Source organism: Gossypium hirsutum, chromosome A06 (assembly GCF_007990345.1).
Source record: "Gossypium hirsutum isolate 1008001.06 chromosome A06, Gossypium_hirsutum_v2.1, whole genome shotgun sequence".
NCBI lineage: Eukaryota > Viridiplantae > Streptophyta > Magnoliopsida > Malvales > Malvaceae > Gossypium > Gossypium hirsutum.
This window is the reverse complement of record NC_053429.1, coordinates 20627848-20654747: the sequence shown is the minus strand read 5'-3', so window position 1 is coordinate 20654747 and position 26900 is coordinate 20627848. Positions and strand designations below refer to the sequence as shown.

At 33.2% G+C, this 26900-nt stretch overlaps 2 protein-coding genes and 1 non-coding gene across 3 annotated transcripts; 1 reads left to right on the top strand and 2 right to left on the bottom strand.

Moving 5' to 3' along the window:
* Positions 1-15787: 15787 nt before the first annotated feature.
* LOC121230981 (small nucleolar RNA R71) lies at positions 15788-15894 on the bottom strand. Its single transcript, XR_005929051.1, has one exon. It is a non-coding gene; the product is annotated as a small nucleolar RNA R71 (small nucleolar RNA).
* Positions 15895-22395: 6501 nt separating this feature from the next.
* Positions 22396-23560, top strand: LOC107951080 (copper transporter 5). Its single transcript, XM_016885990.2, has 2 exons — positions 22396-22507; positions 22614-23560. The coding sequence occupies exon 2, from the start codon at positions 22894-22896 to the stop codon at positions 23314-23316; it is 423 nt and encodes a 140-aa protein (XP_016741479.1). The 5' UTR covers positions 22396-22507; positions 22614-22893; the 3' UTR covers positions 23317-23560.
* A 387-nt stretch (positions 23561-23947) lies between these two features.
* On the bottom strand, positions 23948-26262 carry LOC107951079 (protein LURP-one-related 6). The gene is made up of 3 exons (XM_041115305.1): positions 25844-26262; positions 24337-24582; positions 23948-24266 (listed from the first exon to the last, which is right to left on the bottom strand). The coding sequence occupies exons 1-2, from the start codon at positions 26075-26077 to the stop codon at positions 24409-24411; spliced, it is 408 nt and encodes a 135-aa protein (XP_040971239.1). The 5' UTR covers positions 26078-26262; the 3' UTR covers positions 23948-24266; positions 24337-24408.
* Between the last annotated feature and the right edge of the window lie 638 nt (positions 26263-26900).

Sequence of the window (26900 nt, the reverse complement as noted above, 5' to 3'; positions counted from 1 at the left end):
ATGATATAAGCTAAATATGTATGATATGTTAACATATAATGTGCTTTTGTTTGGGACGTGTTTAAGGTATGTGATTTATTCAGGTAGGATCTGTGCTTTATTAATTTTGATTATTTGTTTCTATGTTACTGAGTTGGATGAGAACATGTGATATCCAAATATGTTGTTGTGTCTGATATTGATTCTGATATATAATCATGCATGTGACTTCATGGCAAATCTGATATGATTCATTAAGATTTGATCAATCAGTCTTTTAAAGAGTGGAATCCCATGCCTTATGTTTTTGTTATTGTACGACGCATGCCCTACATGCTTATCATTCTGATTCTGAATATGCATTCCATGACACATTCTATGGGGTTCGTGATGATGTGAACAGAGGAAGTTTCTGGTAGTTTAATGATCTGTATTATCTAGTGGTTAATCCACAATTCTGTCTAGCAGCTTGTATGCAATTCTGGTGGCACTGTCCATAATTATCTGTTGGTGTGATTTGGTTGGCTGAGTTCTGGGGAACTCTATTTTGGTGTGTAGTGGAGTTGGGTATGATGTTTTCTGATAATCTTCATTCTGATTTTTTGAAAAACATCGCATTGGCATAACTATACATCTTCTACTCTGCTATATGATTGTTATAAAAATCTCTATGATACTCTGATTTGTTCCACTCTGGTTATAAGAATGATATCAAATTCTCTGTGTTCTCTTACTTGTATATTGTGTTTTGTTTGATCTCTATTTGAGTTTAGTTATACACTGAGCTTCATAGCTCACCCCTTTCTTTCATCTTTGTTTGTTAGCATAAACCTTTGATTTAGGACTGGACGACGTGTGGGAGCTCGAATTGTTTTTTTTTGCAGTTAATGTAAATATGGTGAATTTTGTAATAATTAATTTTGATCTTTTGGGTTTGGAATCTATTTTTGAATTCATCCTAGGTTTTGCTTAATTCATTAGTAATTGATATTTTCTAACGCGAGGCTACAAAATCACTTAAGTCAACAAAACAGGCTTCGATTTTCAAGACTAAAACTTTAGAAAAGGTTTTCTACTGCAAATTAAGTAATTTCTTAAGTATTTTTTGAAGCGAACAAATAACTTTCTAATGACTGTTTGCGAAAGTTGTATTGCTAAATATTTACTGAAATCAGTTTACTAAACGAGTTGATGTAATTTCTCCAGATTTGGTAATAACTTCTAGTTTAGGTTTGGGGTGTTGCATTTAGATAATGCATTTCAACGCACTCGAACCCATGTCCTCTTGCACTGAGAACAATATTAATTTCAAGAAATTGTGTTATCAAGTTTGAAACAAGTAGCAATGTTGCTTCACTAAATATCTCTTCCAAAAGAAAAATTATTATTCAAATAGTTGTTCAGAACAAGTTTTGTTTGATAATAGCTATATCTAAAACAACTGTGTTCAAAGCATGACTTTAGTTCAGACCAACTATAATTTGAGAACAACTCTTATTGAGAACATCTAAAGTTTGGAACAACTCTTGTTTAGAATAATGGCGTTTCAAGAATAGCTATGTTTAGAATAATCGTTGTTTGGAAAAACTTATATTAAGAACAATTGTGTTTTTCCAAAAAAGTCATTACTCAAAATAAGCTTTCCCAAGAAAAGCATCACCGCAAAACAATTTTTGTTTGAAACAATCTCTATATTAATAACAACTCATGTTTGGAACAAGTCAGAATAACCCATGTTCAGGAACAACCCCCTCCCCGTCTTTCATTACAAAAGATGTTTTGTGGAAGGTGTTTCACATGGTACTACTTCACCAAAGTAAAAGAAATGGAAGTAACCCTGCAATATGGTAGCGTTTTTGGGTTATTTTCACTTTTAAGATGTTTCAGAGAGCTTGATTTGGTAGATAAAATATAGAGGTAGTTAAAAGGTTTTCACTTAACACTTTTTTGTAACATTAGGTGCTTCTCTATTTTTTCTAGATACATAGTAGACTCTTCTTCACTATTTATCATCACCATCACCAACAAAACCCTCACCATCCCTTCTTAACCATTAATGCCATTGTAACTAAACTTTATTTTCATTATTCATATTAATTAATTAGCTTTGTAACTCCAATTTTCTAAAATCCACTAGTAAGGGGCCTTTTGGCACTTCGGCATTAACTTTCAAAAGTTATTTTCTAAAACTCTTTCAACCATTGCTTGAGAATAACTATGGTTGGAACATCTATGTTCAAAATAGGGCTTTAGTTTAGAACAACTATTATCCAGTGTAACTATCATTTGATAACAACTCTAGTTGAGAACATCTAATGTTTGGAACAACTCTTGTGACACCTTATACCCGACCCAGTTGTTGGATCCGAATATAAAATGTTACATTTCATTGCCAAAGCAACACATTTTCTATTTTTTTTTGAAAAGGAAACGTGGTAAAATTATTTTATAAAAAATTTGGCAGCATTTCTGCCTATTTTACGTAAAACCCGCTGCAAAATTTAGATTTTCACAAAATATCCACATTCAAATTATCTCCCAAATCAATTCCCAGCACTACGATTTCTCAAAACATATCAATAAACTAGATTTTTAGCTTTACTATTTTATCAAAACATTAGTTATAAAGTACTAGTAAAAAAAACATAATGAAAATATTTAATTTCAGTTTATGACATTATATTATAAATATACAAGTCCAGGTACATGCCATTTACATCAACTATAAAGTAAACTTTTCACCAACATTGTTTGAGCTGAACTTCAATTCTTCGGATACTGCTGGAACGATCTAGCCAACCTAATTACCTGTGTACGGAAAAATAGACAAACCGTATGCTGAGCAATTTTTATGCTCAGTGGTGCTAATATCATATAAATCATTACATAAGTATTAGACACAAATTAATTGATAGAAATAAACTAAAACATGATTATAAATATCATTAATAACATCACAATAAAAGAAAATTTTAACATTAATAAACCTTAATATTTTGATATTGACTAATCGAATAAAGAAAGTAAGCTTTTTAATTAAAATCAAAATCGCGTAATTAATTTAATTTGCACAATATGGAAATTCAAATAAATTCAAGTTTTGTTTTTACTTTTCTTTTAATTTAGACCCCGTACTAAAGTTTAGACTCATAGCCAGATACACAAATCTGCCACCCCGAGTTGTTCGGCAACGATGGCTATTAGAGTAGTCCACGACCCTTTGGGAATTGGGACTGCCCACAACCCTCTGGGAATTGGGGCTAACAATAATAACAATTGACTAACTTGACATTTTCTTCCTCGACCCTCTGGGAATTTGAGAGATCTAAATTCTCTAATATAAAGACTCTATGGCATGCCAACTATATCTGATTTAGTCTAACTTAGTGAAACGGGACAAAAACCAAATTTCATGATGCATTTCAATTCCATTTTCATATAATTCTCTTTTCAATTCCGTTTCATGTTCAAATCACATATCGCCTAATGTAAAATTAGGCTTCCAATTCAAAACATATTAATCATTTTCTTGCTCAATCATCTAAAATCATAATATTCAAATCTAAATCATAACCAGAAATTTTCTAATTTGATCATATGAAAAACATAGTATTCATCTCGAAACATAATTTTATAAATATTAACTAAATTATTCAAACTCATCCAAAAATCATAAAAATAAAATAAAATTAATATAACTAGTCATAATAAACTATATATTCTAAAGTTTTATGTAATGAAAATAAGATATTGACAACAAATCGAAGTTTTAATCGCTTTACTCCTTTTCTTCGTCTTTCTCCTTCAAGGTGTTCGCTTCGTTTTTAGCTACAATAGGAGCAATTCAATACGAAACAACATCATTTATCCCTTTTAAAACTAAACTAATAAAAACAAACTTAAATATGCATGATTATTCCTATTGGCAACTTAAGTTTTCTAGTCTGAAATTCGCATATCTTTCGATTCGATTATCCATTTTCAATTTCGTCTTCACTAGAGTACTCACTACTTTACAAGCTATCATTTAGCACAATATTACATAAAGTGGCTAATGTTCTCTACTTCCTCTTTAACTTGGCCAAATATATTAAGTAAACTTTCCATCCATTTTTATTTCTTTTTCACACTTCCAACAAGCTAGAATTCATCTTCTAATCATTTCCTATCCAAAAATATACCTACTTCACTTAAGTTTTCTAATCTTCCATCAATATCCTTTAATGACAACTTTCAAAATACTTGATAAAAAAAAAACTATTGGTATATATATATGTAAAGCAAACTTCAAAGATTAAAATCTAAAAAAAAATGAAAAAAAATCATACATTATACTTGAATTTGAAGGAAAATAATGGAAGCAAATTTTTTTTTCTTTCCCTCTTTGTTTGACGTGAAAAAGAGAGAAAGATGTTATCTTTTTCTCTTTTTTATATATTATAATTTTAATTATTAAAATATTATTACTTACTAAAAATTCAATTAATAGCCATCATGAAACCATTGATTTTTTTTAAGTAATGGTAAAATTGACGTTAAGTCATTTCCATCAAAATAAAATAGGATAATTGCACTTTAGTCTCTATACTTTTCTAACTTATTCAATTTAATCCCTGAACTCGATATCGAATTTTTAACTTATCCACATATTCCTACTAAGAATCCTCTGTGTTTTCATGTCCGATGGTTTTCTCTAAAAACGATCACAATTTCTTATACTACTATTTATTTATAAATCACTTATTCAAGGACTTCTACCATAAATATTCAAGGACTTATAAAAGTTATGTATTTTTCAGAAGAGTTATCATTTAGAACAAGCTCTATCAATAAAAGCATCACCACAAAACAACTCTTGTTAGGAACGACCTCTACATTGAGAACAACTATGTTGAGAATAACTCATGTTTGGAACAAGTCTAAGTAATCAATATTCAGGAACAACTCTCATCCAAGAACAACCATCATGTAACAACCCAATCTTCGTCGACATTGAAAAAGTCAGTTTAGGGATCAAATTTATTAAAGTGGACTATCTGGAAAAAAATAAATTATTAATCGAGCAGTTACGAAGCAAGCACAGGAATTAGAAAATAAAAATTATTAATTGGATTATAAAATAAATTATTTAATAATTAATTAAATAGAATATTAAATAGTATAAAGATTAAATTGAAGAAATTAAAAAATGAGGTCATAAATAGATAGGGGCTTAAGTAGCAATTTGATATGGCCTTATTTGATAACCACCACTGTAGATTTCCATTAAGATTATTAGTGTTTAATTATGGGGATTGATATATATATATACATTAAGAAATAAAAAAATAAAAAAAGTTAATATATATAGGTTAGTGGGAAGAGAAAGGAAACATTAAGCTAGTTTATTTCTCTATTTCGTGTATAGCAAAGAAGAAAAAAAGGAAATTTTCAAAGGTTTTCTCACCATTGTTGTTCATCCAATTTGCAAGAAAGGTAAGTTTTTACTTGAAATTTCATGGAAATCTTAATTAGTGATGTTGATAATCTTGACCCAAGTATTAGATTGTGGAATTGATAAGGCTTAACAAAGTTTCCATGGTAAAGAATTTAGAGAAATTTTGTTAGAAATCATGAAGATTAGTTGTTAATTTTAGATTATATGTTATTCATGTTTGAATTGAAATGGGTGAGGTTGTGATTGAGCTAAAATTTAGTGATTGTGTAACAGTCCAAATTTTAGTGAAATCGAAATAATGGTTTCAAGACCACAAATTCGAGTCAATGATAAAAATATATTTTATTTTATTTTATATTATTTTATGGTCAGAATCATGATAGGAAGATCACATGAAAATTTTGATGCGGAAATTTTATCGATTGTGTAGTCAATTAGGTAAAGGACTAAATTGCATAAAATGAAAAAGTTAGATTCTAGTAGCTATAGGTATCAAATAGCTATGGAATTCAAAACTTAATGTCCTTATTTGGTAATTAGACATTGATGAAGAATTAATAGAGATTTTAATGACTTATCCATGGAAAAATTAGAAATGGCTAAGGACTAAATTGGAAATCACTAAAATTAAAAGATGACAAATAATTAAAAAGAATTATCATCTTTTATATTCATCTTCATCCCCAAAATTTCTATGGAAACCCTAGGAGAAAGGATGAAAACTTTTCAAGCTCAATAAGGTATGCAATCAAGTCCCGTTTTTAATGAATTTTATATTTTTGGAATCGGGATAGTCTAATCTCTCTATTTATGAGATTAATTTGAAAAGTTATCAAGGTTTAGAATTTGGGTCATGGATGAATATGCTAAAAATTAGAAATTTATGGTAAAAAATGAAAGGTTATTCATAGATAAACAACTTTCACAAAGTAATTTTTGATAAAAATTGATTTAGGGACTAAAATGAAAAAGTAGTAAAACCCATGGAAAATGTTGAAATTTGTGGAATGTATGTGCTGTAAAAATTGTTATTAAATTTCGGCTAGGCTTGGAAAGAGGGTCAAATTTCATGAATTTCATTTTACGAGCCTAGGGATAAAATCAAAATTTTTGAAAAGAATAGGGACAAAATAGTAATTTTGTCTAGGACGTAATAGAATGCAAATGTAGTTGAAATGTGATAGATTAATAGTTAAAATTATCCATATAGATCCGGATAGACCAACAACAGAACTAGATCGGGGAAAGCAAAAGGTTTCGGATTAGTTGATATTCAAATACAAACCATTTTCAAGGTAAGTTCGTATAACTTAAAAATGTATGTTAATATTCTTGATTTGAATTGTAAAATGGTGTTGATATGTATGAGATAATATATACATAATGATATAGTTTTAGGTTGTGTAGTATGGATAAATTATCATGTTCCGGTTGGATGTTGAATCTCGATGGCTTAGGTATAATAATGCATAAGTTGCAAATAGAATTTAGCTCGGACAGGTAATTCTAATGTAAGCCCTCTTGAGTTTAGGTTATAAATTGGATTTAGCCCGGACATGTAATCCACATTAAGCTCTTTGGAGCAAATACTACTGATAGGATTTAGCCTGGACTGGTAATCCTATTGTAAAATGTGCGACTTAAGAGTGTGCCTTCTTATTATGTACCCTAATGGGTACTTTCTCACATGTGTATATCACCCAAACATCCATTGAGATTTCGATAGTTCAATAGAAAAGGAATCTTAAAACATGAAAAAGTGAAAATTTATGGAACTTGTAATGTGATGAGCTCATTTATGTTTTACTTGATATTCTTATGAAATTATGTGACTAACTTTTTTGAATAAGTGATTGTGTATTTAGGTAACTTACCCAAAATTGATGGAATGTGTAATATGTATTCTTGTTTTAATAAATGTGATCGATAAGTTTATTTTTTGTTATATGAACTTACTAAGCATAAAATGCTTACTCCGTTTAATTTTACCTGTTTTATAGTGCTCAAAGCTCGCGAAGGTTGGAAGTCGATTAGAGCAATCATCACACTATCCAATATCTCATTTTGGTAAATATAGAAATCTCCTTTTGGTATAATGGCATGTATAAGCTTAATTGGCCATTGTGGCTTGATAATGATGTTTGTAACCTAGCCATTGGAATGGCTAGAAATGGTTATTTTGATACACTTGTAATGTCATGCTATGCTACCTTCACATATATTAAGTAGTTGTTTAAGTGTGTCTAACAAATAGTTTAGTATATGGTAAAATTATAAACATGTATGCATCTGTTGGAATGCCATGTATATGATGAAATTTGCTTGAGATGGATGTTTAAAATGGTTGGATTGTGTTTGGTATGTTTTAGTGCAGGGAAATGGTAAATTTGGGCGACAAATGAGGCTAGGAAATGGCTTAATTTTTTCCACACGGGCAAGCACACAGGCGTGTGTCACACACTGCCTGACGCATGGGCATATGGCCCGGCCATGTCTCCCCTGCATCCTTAAAATGGGAAACAGAATGCTCAGAATTGAGCACACGAGCAGAGACACGAGCGTGTGTCTCAGTCGTATGAGCGTGTGACTAGGCCGTGTGACTCCAATTTGTTCATGGCTTACAAGTCAGAGAGTTACACGGGTTAGGGACACGGGTGTGTGTGACCATACAGCCTATCCACAGGGCGTGTCCCAAACCACACGGGCGTGTGACCCCTGTACATAGCAAAAATTTTATAAGTTCGGTAAAAATTTTTAAAGTTCTCAATTTAGTCCCGAACTACTTCCAAAGCATGTTTTGGGTCTCATAGGCTCGTATTAGGGACTCTATGAATGAATGTAAATGGTTTTAATTTGGACTCAAATTTATGACGCAGAATTGTGTGATTACTTGTTTTGTAAGTCTGGTAATGCCTCATACCCTATTCCGGCATTGAATACGAGTAAAGGGTGTTACAGATTGTAAAGGAAACAATTTTTTAGTATTATAGATCAAAATGAATACAATATAAGTTGTTAACTATTAAAGATGTGGATAGATAGTTTAAGATCCCTAAAGAATAAATATGACATCAAGTTTTAATTCAATCGAGTATATATCAAGATACGAGCATTTCAGATACTAAGGTTAAAAAGGGACTTCATTGTAAAAGCATGTAATTATTCATGGTTGTTGACTATGCCTTATTGAATGTGAACTAATAGCATTTCTGTAAACGAATTATTGAACGTATTTGAGACGAAGCCAAATTGTCAAGGATAAAAGGCGAAAATGGAGGACATGATATGATGACAAATACATATTATTAGCATGATATCATGATAATATGAATATATATTATTGGCATGTAATATATGGTACATTGATGATACTATGAAATAGAATATTGATTCGTGATATGATGACGAATACGTCATATTGAGTAGTGATAGTAACAAATGATAAAAATGTATTGTTAAACGATGTTAAACATAGTAGAGGCATAGTTGGCATGCCATAGGGTCATAGATATTAATGACTTTGTTTTAGCTCCAATTCTTAGAGGATCGTGAGCAACCCCAATTCCTAGAGGGTTGTGGGTAGTCTCAATTCCCAAAGAGTCGTGGACATATATTGACATACAGGTTGAGTAGCCCCAATTCCCAAAAGGTTATGGACTTATATTAACATATAGATTTGTGTATCCATTCTAGGGACTACAATAGGTTAATAAGGGCAAATAGAATAAGAAATGAGAATTTGATGCTGATTTGATATGTTACTTGTACAATTTTACAATGATATGAAACTATGATCTATTGAAATGGATATTGAATAATGAATATAAGAAAAGATATGTATTCTGTGAGGGTGCACCAATGAAATAAAGTATGATATTGGAAGACATATGAATGAATAAAATGTAGCTAGCTATACATGTGAAAACAATGGATAGTGTAGGCCATAATACCCTGAGGGTAGCATGATTCATTGGTACATTGATATGAAAACAAATGATGATGTAACTCCACTTGGCTTGATATTTATATATATTGGTTTATTGATGAAAAATTCAACGAAGATATTTTTATCAATGCTATACATATATGTTTGTTATTTGTTTACTTTATTATATCTTGAATTCGTATTATATTTGCACCACTGAGTATAAAATACTAAATGTACGAATTTGTTTATTTTCGTGTACAGGTCCTAACAGGTTTTGATAGATTAAAGGACTTGCAAAGCATCCAAGACTCAACAGCTAAGCTCAGACCAAGTTTGTATGTTCTTTGGCTTGTAAAAGTTTAAAGGCATGTACCTAGATTGTATCATATGATAATTTTCATTTTTGGGTCTTTTGATTTGCTTTGGTACTTAATGGACATTTGAATGTCCTAAAGTTGAATTTAGTTTTTTAAAATGTTTATATGTATGTTTTAGCCTATCTTATTATTGTCTATCTATATGATGATACAATGAATTGAATGGTAGTCATATGTGTTGAATGTGTTCAGGGAGATAAATTTGATGATTGATGAAATTGGTATCACGGTTGGAATAAGATATAAATGTGTTAGAGACCTTTTTAACAAGTTACTAAGTGAAACATAGGTAATTTGACCATTTGGTCTCGAGTCACTATGAACAAAATTAACTAAATTGTGCATTTCTAGGTTTAGGAATTGAGACATGTTGAGCATGTCTCGAGACAGACGTTGTCATATCTTGAGATAAGTGATCCTTGTTGGAAAATCAGGTTTGGAAAACGTAACGGAAAATAGATTTATGGAGAAATCAAAGTTAATTTTTTTTTTCAAAACAAGAACTTGGTTGTAATATCTAAAGTAATAAATACTTAATCAAAATTATACCTTTTCGATTCATCTAGGATGAATGCTTCGATCGAGTGGTCTTATTTGCTATCTTCAAGCTCACGTCTGTCGAGTGTTGGCTCACTTCGAATTAAAATTTTTTCCACAAAATTACTAGTGGTGTACTTTCGCAATTTCTCTAAATTTTAGGGTTAAGTTGTAAATAAAATATATATATAAATTTTCTAAAATAATTTCTTCAGAAAATTCTCTCTACAACTTTCTCTTGAATGTGTGTAAAATAATGATCGATATAGGGACAGTTTAGAGAGTTCAACTATGATTAAACTTAATCACTTTAATATTAAATTAATAAAATACTTATCAAGACAAATATTAGATTAAATTTAATATTAAATCTATCAAATTAATAGAATACTTATCTACAAAATAAATATTTTATTTAATTTAATATTAAGAAAATCACATTAATATTAAATTTTAAAAAAATACTATCATGATAAGTATAATTTAATTTAACATTAAATTTATTAAAATAATATTATTTTTGGAATAGCTAATCTAAAATCAAATTATCTAGTAGAGTCCAAGTAGAAGTGCAATTCTTTTACTGCTCAACCACCGAAGAACCACCGCCATCGACCATCCATCGGCCACTGAAATGTCGCTGTTGTAGTCTCGGCACCGCAGTGCACTATGGTGCAGGCACAACACCTTACGACACCTCGAGCATGTTCGGCTGCTACAGGTTCGATCCGGTCGAGCCATTGGCTAGATTGTTAGCTCAGTTTCAAATACAAGGCATTGTTCGACTAGTTTTTGGGTCTCGATCTTGATTTTGGGTTCTTGGTCCCAATTTTCGATCTCAGGTCCAATTTTCAAGTTTAACTACCAATTGAGTCAATTGTTTGACTTGAAAATTAATTTCTAAAAATATCATATTAATTTAATTAATTTGATTAATTTAACTTTACTTGATCAAAATTAATTTTCTCAAAAATCACTTAGATTTTCCAACTTAATTTTTTAAGAAAATTTTTTAATCAAATTCTAGTTGAACAATTCTCACGACCGCCTAATTTAATTCCACATCGAATAAATTGAATTAATTAAATTATTTCCAAAGTCGTAGAATTTTCTTCTGATTCAAATGCAATTTGTCGAGCTTTTGTTGAGCTAACAGAGAGATCAATTAGACATATACAATTAGACTAGAGTAATTACAATTATGTCTAAAAGCATCATTCTGATAATTCGATATTACTTAATCATGGAGTCAGTCCACAAGAAGTACCATGATTGAAAACTCCTTATTGTATACTCTTTAGGAAAATAATTCATCCAACTACTTTGTCCAATGACCTAGTCATGTGTGTGTTGAACTCATATGATATCCTTGATTCCTCTAAGTTAAATCAATTCACTCAATACAATCTTGTTTTATGTCATTGTCACTATTGTATTTTCTTAATGATTAATATGATCACTGTCAACAAATAACTATGATAAATTGTTTGTTCAAGAATAAGCAACCTGTGACCACATTCATATTTATCAATCCATACAATAACAATAAGAGGGTATTGTTAAATCTTTAATCGAGCTATGAATTCCATTGCTACTAATAAAGTCATGTCATACACAAGTCATGTACCCAACATACTGACTATAGGCTTGATCATCTTTAGAGCATAAACCTCTACTCATATCAAAGCACATGAGTTACATACGTATGGTCAGTGACTAAATCAAAATTTGGGTATATCACACCATGAACATCACAAGTAAATTAATTCACAAAAGGATTCAGAATTAATTCATCTTGGGTCCAATCCAATGTATCATCCTTTCAATGAATAATTTATGCTTCTACCCGTAGAGTCAACTACTCCAATAGCCAAGACTAGTCATCTCCCAAATTGGAATTGTAAATGACATAATAATCCTTCTAAATATTTGAATCAAATGCTCACTTTGGTTCTTTTACGAGATTATGGACTCGCTTAGATTATCTACTAAAGTAAATTGTCTTTCTTGCAATGTAAACGTTGTTACAGTGCCACTTATCATCAATTTGAACTTAGACAATTAATGAGCTAATATTTTCTTGTTACAATTTCATATGCATGTAAAACATGAACGATAAAAACACAAAAGACATAATAGTGAAATGTGAAATTAACTTTATATATTCATCGTTCAAATACATAGAAAACAATTACATGTTTACTACAATATGGGCATATTTCCCAACAATCATTTGTCTCGAGACAAGTAAACATCGAACTTAAGATAATTTTGCTTTGTTTTAGGTATCGAGATAATAACTATTTTATCTTGATGCATCGAAGTTAGAGTCTAAAGTAAGGGAACTATGTCTCGAGATAGGTCCCGAGACATAAGTGATCAAGTCTCAAGATATAAGCTTAAATGCCTTGAGATATTCCAACATCGAAGCAAGAATAAAAATCAATAGGTCTTGAGAAATGAATGCCCTATCTTGAGACACTCTGTTGAAATTTCAGTTTGAAATCAGGTTTTGTCTCTGTTTTTTATCTCGAACAATTCTAAGACTTATTAAATAAAGTTGGTAGACATCTATAATATGTTTATTTGAAAGATTATGAACGTCGATTGATTTGAATTGTATGATAATTACGTGTTAAACTTTGTAATATTGGGTCGAGTTAGTCAAAGTTGCTTCGGTAACGTAATGTGACGTCTCATATTCGCATTTGATGACCAGGTCTAGTGTGAGGTGTCACACATCATCTTATTTTTTAAGAGATGTTCCACGAAAGATGTTTCATATGGTACCACTTCACCAAAGTAAAAGAAGTTGAAGTTACCCTGGAATATGATAAGGCTCTTGGGTTATCTTCACTTTTTGGGATGTTTCGGAGAGCTTAGTTTGATGGATCAAATATAGAGGTAGTTCAGAGGTTTTCCTCTTAACCTCTTCTTGTAATATTGAGTGTTTCTCCTTTCTTCTCAAAACATAGTGAAATTTTGTTCACTACTTATTATTAGCATCAACAACAAAATCCTTTCATAATAATAATATAATAATAAACTATTAATGCGTTTGTTACTAAAAAATATGGGTTATTATTCTCGTTAATTGCTAGCTTTGTAAGTCTTATTCTTGAAACACTATAAATAGGAGCCTTTCAAAACTAGTGAAAGAACTTTTGGCACTTTGGCATTCTAACTCTCAAAGCTCTCTCTAAAATTCTCTTAACCTATTTTCTTTGTTTAGCCTTATCGTCAGCCACATGTTCTTTTCTCCACTTTACCAACCACCATTTATCGAAGCGCTCAGTGTTACTGGATTTGCTTTAGTCATCCTCTCTGCCTTCTTTCGATACATCACATTCACTTGTTTGCAATGTCTCTTCTCTCCATCAAAGAACCCTCTACATTATACAAAACCTATATGAGATTAAAATGATGAGGAAATACTGAAAGAACAATCTTTCTTTTCTTGTTATCAGTTTTTTTCATTCCTAGAGTGATTGTTCCAAGACCATTGTGATAAACCATAATATATACACATTTTTATCCCATGCTTGGCATATTTTTGGATGATTTAGCATAAGATTTAGTGAATTTGATGCTCCTAATCCTTTAATTTCATGTTTTATACTCAGGAGAGCTTAGGATAGCAAAAAGAGCATGAAACGGGGCCAAAAAGGGACAAATTGGGCCTAATTCAGTTTTCCACACGGCCTAGGCATTTTCACACGAGTAAACCACACGCCCGTGTGTCATGGCCGTGTCGACTAAAAACCAATTTAGAATTGCACACGGCCTGAGGACCTTCACACGGGCGTGGCACACGGTCGTGTCCCTGTAAAATCCAAGTCTAATTCTACTCGGAAAAGGCTGATTTTGAGGGTTCTGAAGCATTCTGAAGTCTATATAAACACCCTAGAAGAGGATTAAAAAGGGGGCACGCAGAGTAGAAGGCAGAAAATACTCAAGGATAGTCATCAGAATCAGCTCAGAAGCAGGATTTACTTCAAGACTGAAGATCTCCATTCAATTTCCTTAGAAGTTCTTTGGGTTCTTTATGTTTTGTTATTTTTTCAATCTTGAGATGTTTTCTATTATTATGAACTAAACTCCCTAAATATCTAAGTGAGATCAAACCTAGAATAGATCTTATTACTATTTGAATTATATGATAAATACTTGTTCTTATTCTTAATTGTGAGTCTAATTCTTGCTTTAATATTCCAGGATATTAATTCAGGCTTTTGATGTGCTTATTCAGTGGAGAAAAAGTCCCTGTTTAGGAGTAGGTCATTCATAATTGAGTGGAGTTGCATGCAATTCTAGAGATAGGACGACATAAATCTGCCGGATTAGAGTCAAATCTAATAAGGGAATCCATAGATCGAGTTAATGCAACAATAGAGGTTTTAATTAGAAAGAGATTTCGATTAATCAACCTAGAGTCAGTTGTTTTTAGTCTCTAGAGAGATAATAAAATAAACTAGGGATTTTTACGGATTAATTCAAGTGAACAAATCGTCTAATTCAGAAGTAATAAGTGAAGTCTAGGTGGATTCTTCCTTGGGTATTATCTTTTTCATCGATCTTCTAAAAAGTGTTTTCCAACTTTAATCTATGTCGTAATCTTAGTTAATTAGATAATTAGTTTTAGTTTAAAAACATTCTTTAATTCTTAGGTTAGATAATAAAAAGATAGTAATTACTAGTACTTTTAGTCCTTGTGGATATGATATTTCCAGCCTCACCATAACTATACTACTGTTCGATAGGTGCGCTTGCCTTAGTCGAACTTTTATTTAGTTTCACAACCATCAAGTTTTTGGCACCGTTGCTAGTGATTAAGATATTAAGAACGTTTAATTTTTATTACTTTAGCCATTTTTTTATTACAATTTATTTTTTTTGTTTTAATTACTAAATTTTCTTTTAGCTACTTCTGGCAGGTTTTTATAGTTTATGACTAGAAGAAACCCGTCAGGACCTTTGCTTTTTGATAGTGAGATCGAGAGCACAGCTCGTAGAAACCGAAGAGAAATAAGTCGAAACCTACAATACATAGAGGAAGAGCGAGAGGGCGATATTCACACTACTACCGAGGAGATGGTCGAAAATCAGAATAATCCGCTACCTCCTGTGGTTGCTGCAAATCCAGTAGATCAGAATCCCGCTCCTCGCACTATGTATGATTATGCTAAACCTACTTTAACAGGAACTAAATCTAGTATAGTCAGACCTGCTGTTGCTGCAAATAATTTTGAACTGAAACCTAACACGATTCAAATGATACAACAATTTGTTCAGTTTGAAGGTTTGTAGAATGAGGATCCAAACACTCATTTAGCAAATTTCCTGGAATTCTGCGACACCTTTAAGATTAATGGTGTTTCTGACGATGCCATTCACCTTCGGTTGTTTCCCTTTTCATTAAGGAATAAGGCTAAATAGTGGTTGAACTCGTTACCACAAGGGTCAATCACCACTTGGGAACAAATGACTAAAAAAATTTTACTTAAATATTTTCCGCCGGCTAAAATGGCTAAACTAAGGAATGATATCTCTTCTTTTGTGCAGATGGATTTAGAAACTCTTTATGACGCATGGGAGCAATACAGAGACTTATTGAGAAGGTGCCCTCACCATGGGTTGCCTCTTTGGCTACAAGTTCAAACTTTCCACAACGGTTTGAATCCCTCGACTAGACAAATGATTGACGCAGCTGCTGGTGGAACTATCAATAATAAAACAACTGAATAGGCTTATTATTTCATAGAAGAGATGTAACTGAATAATTATCAGTGGCATGTCATGAGATGAAAGCCGACAAAAGCAGCTGGTGTTTTCAACCTTGACGTAGTCACTATACTATCTAACCAGGTAGAACTTTTAAATAAAAAGAATGATGGTTTGTATGGTTCTACTCAGGTATATCCAGTGATGAGGTGTGATTCAAATGGGGTAGGAATGCACAATACAGATTATCCATCCTTAAACCCTAGCACCGAGGAGGAACAAGTCCACTATATGGGTAATAATTCTAGAACTCAAAATAACCCGTATAGTAACACTTATAATGCAGGTTAGAGGAACCATCCCAATTTCTCATGGGGTGGTCAAGGAAATCAAAGGCCACAACATCCTCCAGGTTTTCAACAACCACCTTACCAACAAGAGAAGAAACGAACCTTGAAGAGATGCTTACAAAATTCATCTCGGTGTCAGAAACTTGTTTTCAGAATACTGAAACAGCGCTTAAAAATCAGCAAGCATCGATTCAAGGGCTCGAAACTCAAATAGGACAGCTTGCTAAGTTGATCTCTGAACGACCACAAGGTGGCCTATCAAGTAACACTAAAACTAACCCAATGGAGCAACTTCATGCCATTATTGTGCACAATGATGAAATGTTAGTTGAAGATGAATCGAAATCGAGGTAAGACAATTTGGTAGATAACAATAAGGCTGATGTAAGCAAAGAGTATAAACCTCGTGTGCCATACCCCAATGCAACAAGGAAAGACCACACGGATGAAAAATTTGGTAAATTCCTTAAATTATTAAAAAAATTACATATTAACTTACCATTTATTGAGGCTCTTTCGCAGATGCCAAACACAGTTTTAAAGGAGCTCTTGGCTAATAAACGAAAGTTGGATGATGTGTCACATGTGGAATTAAATGTAGTTTGCTCATCCATTTTATAGAATAAGCTACCCAACAAGTTGAAAGATCCAGGGAGTTTTACGATTCCTTACTTAATTATAGTTTGAATGTTAACAATGCTTTCGCTGATTTAGCGGCAAGCATTAATTTTATGCCCTATAAAATGTTTACATAAATAGGTCTTGGTAACCCAAACAAACTAAGATGAGCATTCGATTAGCAGATAAAACCATTAGATTTCCTAGGGTTGTTGTTGAAAATGTGCTCGTAAAAATTGATAAATTTATATTCCCAATTGACTTTGTTGTTCTAGACATGGAAGAGGATAGTTATGTCCCTTTAATTTTAGGACGCCCCTTTTTAGCAACTGTTAGAACTATCATTGATATTGGTACAGGTGAACTCACACTCTATGTAGGAGAAGATACGATCACGCTCCAAGCTCGTGATTTGGTCAAGACATCAAGTCATGAAGATGATTCTATAAAACATGTTAATGAGACTAATCATGTGGTTCAACCTTCTTTACAGGGAACACTTCGAAAAAGCATAAACGAGCCACGATCTATTACCAACAATGGGATCATCCATGATGAACAAACATTACAAATCGATGAACTAGATAAATGGTGAACAACAGTTAAAGAGAAACTGGGGATACATAATGAACCAAAGCAGTGTCATGATGAACTCAAAGGTGAATCGAATCAACTTAAGGTTGGAGAGAAAGTATTGTTAGATGAAGCAGACCCTCGTATTGCCACTGCTGATCCTAATGGAGCAATCCCTTTTTCAGTACTTAACGTTATCCTATACGGTACAGTCAAGGTAACTCATTCCAAATTCGGCACTTTTAAGGTAAATAGTAATCGTCTAAAACCTTATTTTGATAAGATTAATAGTAGGAATGAGGAGTTTCAACTCCTCGAACCACCGTGACCGTACAAATATGAGGTAAGTCGAGCTTAGACTATAAATAAGCGCTTCTCGAGAGGCAATCTGAACACTAACACCACTAACCCGTTTATTTTATCTATTTTCTGTGTTTTTTTAAAGGTATAGTGACCCACACGGCTTGGACACACGGGCGTGTCCTTGGCCGTGTGGAAACAGGGCTAAAAATTCTCAAGTATTGACATACACATGACCATAAACTCGAGCTCTCACAGTCGTGTGGACCACACGGCCTGGACATATGGGCGTGTTCTAGGCCGTGTGAAAACTGGAGCTAAATTTTCAAATTTTAAACAGGTCAGAGAGATACACGGGTGAACCACAGGGCCGTGTGTTCTGACACATGGGTGTGTGGGATGCCACACGGGTGTGGGAGAAGCGAAGGACATAGCACACGGCCGTGTGAACCACGCGGCAGGACAACACTGGCATGTCACAGGCCGTGTGATGAATGAGCATTTAATTTTCACGATAAACACGGGCTAAGCCTGAGCCACACGGGTGTATGACACGGCTCTGTGGCCCAACACAGGCTTCACACTACCGTGTCCCATTTACCCCCAAAAAAACCTAAAATTTTATTTTTTGTCTTCTTCTCTAAATTTTCCCAACTAGCCGCCACCGCAAGTCCCTCCCCCTCACGTGGACCCACAACCACCACCACTACTACCGAGTTATTAACCTCTTGCTACCACTTTGACTGATATATCCGAGTGACTCACTCATTTCGAGCAATAGTGTTTTGCGAGGTTCAACAACATCGAGGCGACTCTGCAACAGATTTGCCAGCATTTCCACATCTCACCTCCACCACCACCACCTCAGGATCCATCTTTTGATAAGGACTTTTGAGTCCATTTATTTCATTTATTTTTATTTTTATTTTATTTATTTATTTTCTTAAGACATATGTTTTATATTTTGAATTATGTTTATCTTTATGGTTATTATCAAGTAATCCCTTAATTCGCTTCCATAATTGTGTTTATTTTCTTATTCGTATCTTAGAATCATGCCTTTCATTAGCCTTATCTGCAACTCTAGCTTTCAATATAACAAGGATTTCATCAAAAAATTCATGGCAGTTTCGCTTCTCTCCCTCTCTTTTGATATTATGCTCATATTATTATTATCTATCTTTGTACATTGAGGACAATGTACATCTTAAGTGTGGAGAGGTTATTTATATGTTTATTAGAAAATCCCTGAATTTTTATCTCGTTCTCAAATAATTTCCTCATACTATTATTAAAGTGAATCCTGATTGATTTATAATTTTTATTAATATGTTTTGAATTTAATCATAGGGAATTGTGCATTGATTGTTCAAACTTTAAAGGCATTAGAGAATCAAGTATGATAAGTTGACTTTTAAGAATTAAAATTGCTAGTTTGTTTCCCTAAATTGAGGTATTATCTTGAAGTTTTGAGTATACAAGATTGACATCAAATACCCATAATTTTCATGAGATTTTGAGCCTTTTAGAGCATATATCTTTCTTGGTCACTGATTTTTTTATGAGTGTGTCAACATTGATTTGCTATTCTAGAACTTGCATTTATTATACATGTCAAGACCACACCTTTGAGTTGATATACTGAGATGATAAAAGCACTTAGGTTTTAACCCATTTACCCCATAAAAAGCCTACCCACATAATTGACCCCTAGTGAATCCCTTTGAGCATTAATCATTGTTTCTTGATCTTCCCCTTAATGCTAACCCGCAATTAACCTTTTTTGATCCGTTAAGAATTTTCCTTTTTATTGACTCCATTTTTATCGAGAGTTGATTTGATTAGTTACTTAACTATTTTCGTTCATTTTAGTTGCTGAATTATTCATTATTATATACTTTCCATACTTGTTCTTATTAAAAAAAGTATATTTATTTTCATATTATAAAGAGCTTGGATAAGTTAACGTTATTATAGTGAGAAAAAGCTCACTTCCTTAGTTCCGAATGGTTTTCGCACTTGGTTGTAATTCAGTAATTAGCTTTATTTTTCTAAGTCTGGTAATTTATTAAACTAATCTCGATTCTAACCCCCCCCTTTTCAGCCTTTATCGACACCTTTAACCCAAGCCCCATTACAACCCTGTTAAAGACCTTTTGATTCGTGTATCATCTCATTTGTAGTGGTGGAGATTTGATTTTCATACAAGCTTATGGTAATAGCTTTTCATTTTTTACTATTGAGTTCTTAAGTATTGAACTTTAAACACTTCGAGTGATTTGAGTGAATCTTTAGTGAGGATGCCAACTCTTGACAATTTGGAATTAGAGGTGATTACTTAGATAAAGGGGGATACCTATGATTTTATGATTAAAATGCTCAACTTGGATTGTTTGAAACTTTGATGTTCTTTTAATCGAATTATTAATATATAATTACTTGTGGTTTACTTCGATACAGTATTGATGAGAATTATAAGTTGAAAAGAATTTATTTTAATTGAGAGTTAAGGATTTTGCTTGAGGACAAGCAAATGCTTAAGTGTGGGGATATTTGATAAACCATAATATATACATATTTTTATCCAATGCTTGGTATATTTTTGGATGATTTAGCATAAGATTTATTGAATTTGATGCTCCTAATCCTTTAATTTTATGTTTTATATTCAGAAGAGCTTAGGATAGCAAAAAGAGCATGAAACAGGACAAAAACAGACAAATTGGACCTAATTCAGTGTTTCACATGACCTAGGCATTTTCACATCACACGGGCAGGCCACACGCCCGTGTGTCATGGCTGTTTTGACTAAAAACCAAGTCAGAATTGCACACGGCCTGAGGACCTTCACACGAGCGTGGCACATGGCCGTGTCCCTATCGAGTCCAACTCTAATTCTACTCGAAAAAGGCTAATTTTGAGGGTTTTAAAGCATTCTAAAGTCTATATAAACACCCTAGAAGAGGATTAAAAAAGGGGCACGTAGAGTAGAAGGTAGAAAATACTCAAGGATAGCCATCGGAATCAGCTCAGAAGCAAGATCTACTTCAAGACTGAAGATCTCCATTCAATTTCCTTAGAAGTTCTTTGGGTTTTTTATGTTTTGTTATTTTTCCAATCTTGAGATGTTTTCCATTATTATGAACTAAACTCCCTAAATACCTAAGGGAGATGAAACCTAGGACGGATCTTATTACTATTTGAATTATATGATAAATACTTGTTTTTATTCTTAATTGTGAGTCTAATTCTTACTTTAATATTCTAGGATATTAATTCAGGTTTTTGATGTCCTTATTCAGTGGAGCAAAAGTCTCTGTTTAGGAGTAGATCATTCATAATTGAGTGGAGCTGCATGCAATCCTAGAGATAGGACGACATAAATCTACCGAATTAGAGTCAAATCTAATAAGGGAATCCATAGATCGAGTTAATGTGACAATAGAGGTTTTAATTAGAAAGAGATTTCGATTAATCAACCTAGAGTCAGTTGTTTTTAGTCTCGAGAAAGATAATAAAATAAACTAGGGATTTCTACGGATTAAGTCAAGTGAATAAATCGTCTAATTCAGAAGTAATAAGTGAAGTCTAGGTGGATTTTTCCTTGGGTATTGTCTTCTTCATCGGTCTTCTAAAAAGTATTTTCTAACTTTAATCTCTGTCGTAATCTTAGTTAATTAGATAATTAGTTTTAGTTTAAAAGCATTATTTAATTCTTAGGTTAGATAATAAAAAGATAGTAATTACTAGTACTTTTAGTCCTCATGGATACGATATTCCCGGTCTGACCATAACTATACTACTGTTCGATAGGTGCGCTTGCCTTAGTCGAATTTTTAGTTAGTTTCACGACCATCACATTGACAAATGACAATTCCTAGAATAGGAAAAAATGTCAAATGGGCATGTTGTAGCTAGTGCTACATTTACACTAATTTTTCTAACTTTTTATGGAAGATTCAAGATGATGCAATTCATTGGAGTAACGAACTTTTATACTTCATTGATGTTACATTTGGAGGTATGTTAGGAGTTCCTGCATCAATACATACTGCATGTGACCAACCACCTCTTTGACTTTAGCTTCCTTGGGTTTTTTGATAAAACTTTTACGAAATGGTCTGGCTTTATATTGTTGCAAATAAACTTGTTTCTTTGTTGGTGGCATTAGGTGTGATATTTGGGATTAACCCATCAATCCTGGTTAGGACAATGTTTGCATAGGGCAACTCATTGGGTGATTTGATGTTAAATGCTTCACTTGTGTGAAAATTACAATGTTAGGATGTTGGGGAGGATCTAATTCAATACCCTTGCTAGTTTGGGTATCTCATTAGTGTTTGGTGTGTGATATAACTAACCTTCTTTGTACATAATTCCTAGAGATAGTAATTTGTTTTGTACAATGGGATTTCTAGATTTTGGCCTCTCATTGTGTTGTCCTGAAAAAACCCAAGGATCTGTGCCCAATCAAGACACTAGGGATCACAACTTGACATTTTTCATTGTTGGGGTGAGCACATCCAATGGTGTTTTACCTATAGGTTTAGGTTGACAAATTTATGACTGGGAAAGTATCTTCATTGACTTTTAATGCTAAACCTAACAACAAAGTTCAGTCAGTAGGGGATAACTTTTGCTTCGCCTCGTGTACTTGTATAGCGTGGCATTGGTTTTAAAGAGTTACGTAAGTTGCACTCTCTTTATTCCAAATGCTATGCATATCTTTAGATGTTGGATTCCAATTTTAATCTAATTATAAATTTCAATCAATTGTCTCTTGCATTTGTTAGATGAGAATTGAATCGGTCTCAGGGCCACTTGCAGCTCCATTCTTTTCAACAGTTATTCCATTTCCCCAAGGCCAAGCACATCCTATTAAGGGCATAATCGTAAGTCCATACTCCAAATCCCAGAACTGGATTGGTTCCCAAAATTGGGATTTCCTGATAAAACCAAAGCAATCTGTCAAATTCTTTTTTAAGATTTTCTGTCTTAACCCGACAATTAAAAAAACTGCTTTCCATTTTTCCTTTTTGTGTGTGTGTTTGAGGGTTCATTCAATCGAAGAAGATGATGCACATGACCTTGTACTGGGGAAAGGACGTGACTCTGCTCATCGATTTCTGGAAGACTGATTCATGGCTGAGTTACCTCCTCACTTTGCTCGCTTGTTTTCTCTTCTCTTCCTTTTACCAGTACATGGAAGATCGACGCCTCCGTTTCAGATCTCTTGCTTCCTCCAACCCATCCCCGCCTTCCTCTGCCGGCGCTTCCGTTCCTCTCCTCCCCAAATACCGCCGCTCCGCTAAATTCGCGACGGCCTTGCTCTTCGGGATCAATTCGGCTATAGGGTATCTCCTGATGTTGGCCATCATGACTTTCAACGGAGGCATTTTCTTGGCTATTGTTTTGGGACTGGCTGTTGGGTACTTGGTTTTCAGGTCCGCCGATGACGAGACCGTGGTGGCGGAGAACGTTTGCGCCTGCGCTTAACGCTGCCCCCGCTTTTTTGTCCCAAAAAGCTAGCATAGTATTTTTCTGTAATTTGTGTTCTCTACCAGAGTTCCCTGTTCTTGAATCGTATAGTAATTGTGTTTTGCCTTGTTATAAATCAATTATCCTTGTAAATTTCGCCGATCTGATTACCTTGTTCATGAACTCCATTGATTTTGTTGAGGAGATATTCTTCTTTGGGTTTTCTTGTTTGAGAAAAAAAAGGAAGTTTGCGTTTGATTGATGGAAGGAATCAAGGGTATTCATTTGCTATTTGCTTTCTGTGAGAATTTCATAAACATCTGTCTTATGTTCTAAAAGGAAGCTTCTTTTTCCATCAGAAAGTTTAGCTTTCACTCCTTTACATTTTCAAAATTTGATGGAATCCCAATTTTTTTTTTTTTTTGATTAAATTTGGAATGTAAAGAGAGACAGAATTGTTTCCGTTCAAAGATGAAGCCATTTACCATCCAACCCTACATCATCAACATTCATCTAGTTCTTCATTTTTATTACTTCTTTGTCAAGTTTGTTGGGGAATAAGCGAATAGCATAGGATTCTTCATTAAATTTATTGTTGGTGCATTCCTAGGCTCTACTAATATAAGCGGAGAAAAACAAACAGAAAAGATAGCCACAAATCTTTAATATTATTCTAAAGTTATTGTTTTATATACATGCTAAGGATTACAGATCCTAAAATAAAGACGAATTTGCAGCTTAATTCATTCCAAATCTAGTCATCCAAATGGAACCCAAACAAACAAAATTAACTTCTAGTTTGGGGGTTTACAGAAATTCCTCAATCAGCACCTGGTAGATTCACCGTAAATGTAATCAAGAACAGCAATGACTCCAAAAACAAAAGCTTGATCAATCCCAGGTCTTACCACTACTTGATAAACATCTTTACTTGCCATCAACTCCTCTACTTCCTTCTTTACTCCAACCTGTACGTAAACTTATGATTTAGAACAAAACTAAACTTGATACCATGTTATATTAAATGAAGTATACTACCTGAGCGACAACGTTGCCTGTGGAATCAATGATGCTGCATTTTCTGTCAGGGAAATAACCATTGATTTCATACTAACACTGCTTGCTGCTGCTTTTTGGTTCAGTGGAGATTCTGATGGCATTGTTATTGGCTAGGCATGAACGGGCCGGCTCCTTTAAAGTGAAAACCAACTTTTGTGATCCTTCGTAGTCGAAACTGTAGCCTTTCCATTTTTTATGTATGCTTAGTGCCTCAACCATCCCTCCCTGGAATATAGGAATCAACAACAATTAGGCTCTAATTTAGCCCATAGCAATACAGTTTGTGCTTATCTGCCTGCCTGCCTATGCTTGTGGGTATATATCCCATGTCTACTCGGTTATAAAAAATCACTATGCATCATAGTGCTAAAAAATTTGAAAATAAAAGTTCAATTCTGTCCCCAGTCTCTATACTTTTCAAGCTTATTCCCCTGTTTTTAATTCTAGGAATTCAATCTCTCTATTTGTTTTAAGTTAAAAATCAAATTCCTATTGATAACACTGTTAATTGACTTCTTTTCAAATCAATTGGATTTTAATTTTTAAATTAAACCTTTTTCTAATATTATAATGTTACATATTCAAATTTAACGAAAATTAACAATGTTATCAATTGGACTTTGATTTTAAAATTACACAAGTAAAGGGAACCAATTCTTCAAACTAAAAGTAGAGGGATTAGCCAACAACCTAAATCAAGCTCTATGTTGCCACTTTCAACCCTGCTCATAAAATTCCTTCCCGCAAGTTATAATGTATCAAAAAGAAAGAAGATACAGGGACTTCGGGCACAATTAGCCTAGAAAGAATCATCACCTGGGGACTTAATGAGAGACAAAATATGATTTTAGTTTGTTAATATAATCGCAATGCACACCGTGTAAATAGAGGGCTGGCATGTACTAGACACCTAAAATTTTAAAATTTTAAATTAGTAAAGTTAAAATTATACTTTGCCCTTCTAAAAATATAAAAATTTAATTTACTTTTTTAAAAATATAAAAACGTAAACTATTAAAATAATGAAATTACATTTTTATTATCATAAAAATTATAATTTAATTTCAGCCATTAAAAAGTTTTCTGATTTCTCCCCTAGCGGTACTTAATAGTTTTAATACATGGATAAATCTCATCCCACCAGCTTCTCTATTGTACAAAGTTACTTGAACCAATTTGCCATCCCTATTGGAGACTACTTTAGGACACAGTTATAATCATGATGACCAGTTTTCTATTCCATGTTATCCTGCTTTATCCTTTTGCATATCATGTTCCTTTTTATCTTTCCATCTAACATGCAAATGCAAGTTGTTTTTATACAAAACACTCGAGGAAATTCAAGGCTCATTCATTTAAACTGATTCATTCATATGCATGCACACACACTATAGATCATGCCTTGAAGAATTTATCATAATTTGATGGTATACAAAGGAACTTCAAATCCATGTTTTAAAGTTAACAAAAAATATACAATTTTTACCTTTCGACGTATGAGAAGCAAAGCATCCCCATTTCCATCTCTCAAGACCAGCTCCCCTTTAGTACCCAGAACCCCACAACCGTCGACCCTGAAAACAACCATCTGGCTACAATCCATCACCACGAACCCGCCTCCGTTCACCACATGCGGCCTCCTCCTAACTGCAAGCACCACCTGAGATGAAGAACAATACAGCTTACTGATAACCGGCATTGTATTGGCTTTCCCGGCCATGGATTTCTCTCTTTCTATCTCTCAAGGATTAGGCTAAGTTGATGTTACTCGAGTCTGAGACAATCCGTGCTTATATACATGTAAAAATGGTTTTTTTTTTCTCTATTTTGAAAGATTAGGCAAAGTTGTTTGACTATTGCTATACGTATAATATATATATAGATGTAAGAATACGTATTGGCAAACATTGTGGAGCACGTTTTGTTATATATATTTATATTGTTCTTTTTTCTACATGAAGGAATCGTTTTGCATGTAATTTGAGTCAAGAGTGAAGAATTTCAAAAAGGGTTTTTGAAAAATTTGGCAGGTGGTTGGCCAGATCTCTTGAATGCTAAAATCTTTTAACGAAGTCTTCAATTATTGATGAAGAGGAGCTTTATGGGACCATTATTTCTGTCAACTAATTTAAAGGTCTCCTTTTTGAAGTTGGTTTAGAATAACGTTTGGCTCACTATAATATTGCATATGCATGAGAATAAATATTAGACTATAAAAAATGGTCTGTAAAAGATGCTAATCCGCATACGTGGCAATAAATGGTTTTGTCAATCGCTTCAAAGCCACCAATTTCTTGTTACTTTGATACAGTTCAGATAAAGGGTTAATTATGCCCCCAAGTCCCTGTACTTTTTTTGATCTTTACAAACTTTCATCCATATGCTTTTAGGGTGCGTTTAGCATTGGTTTTCTTCAAGCCAAATAGTTAACTTTTCAACCCAAAAGTGTTAATTTTCTTTTAACTTTTAGAAATTTCACTTTGGAGCCTTATTATATTTAGATCTTTGGCTTTTGAATGTACTCCATCTACTGGTTTGGTCTA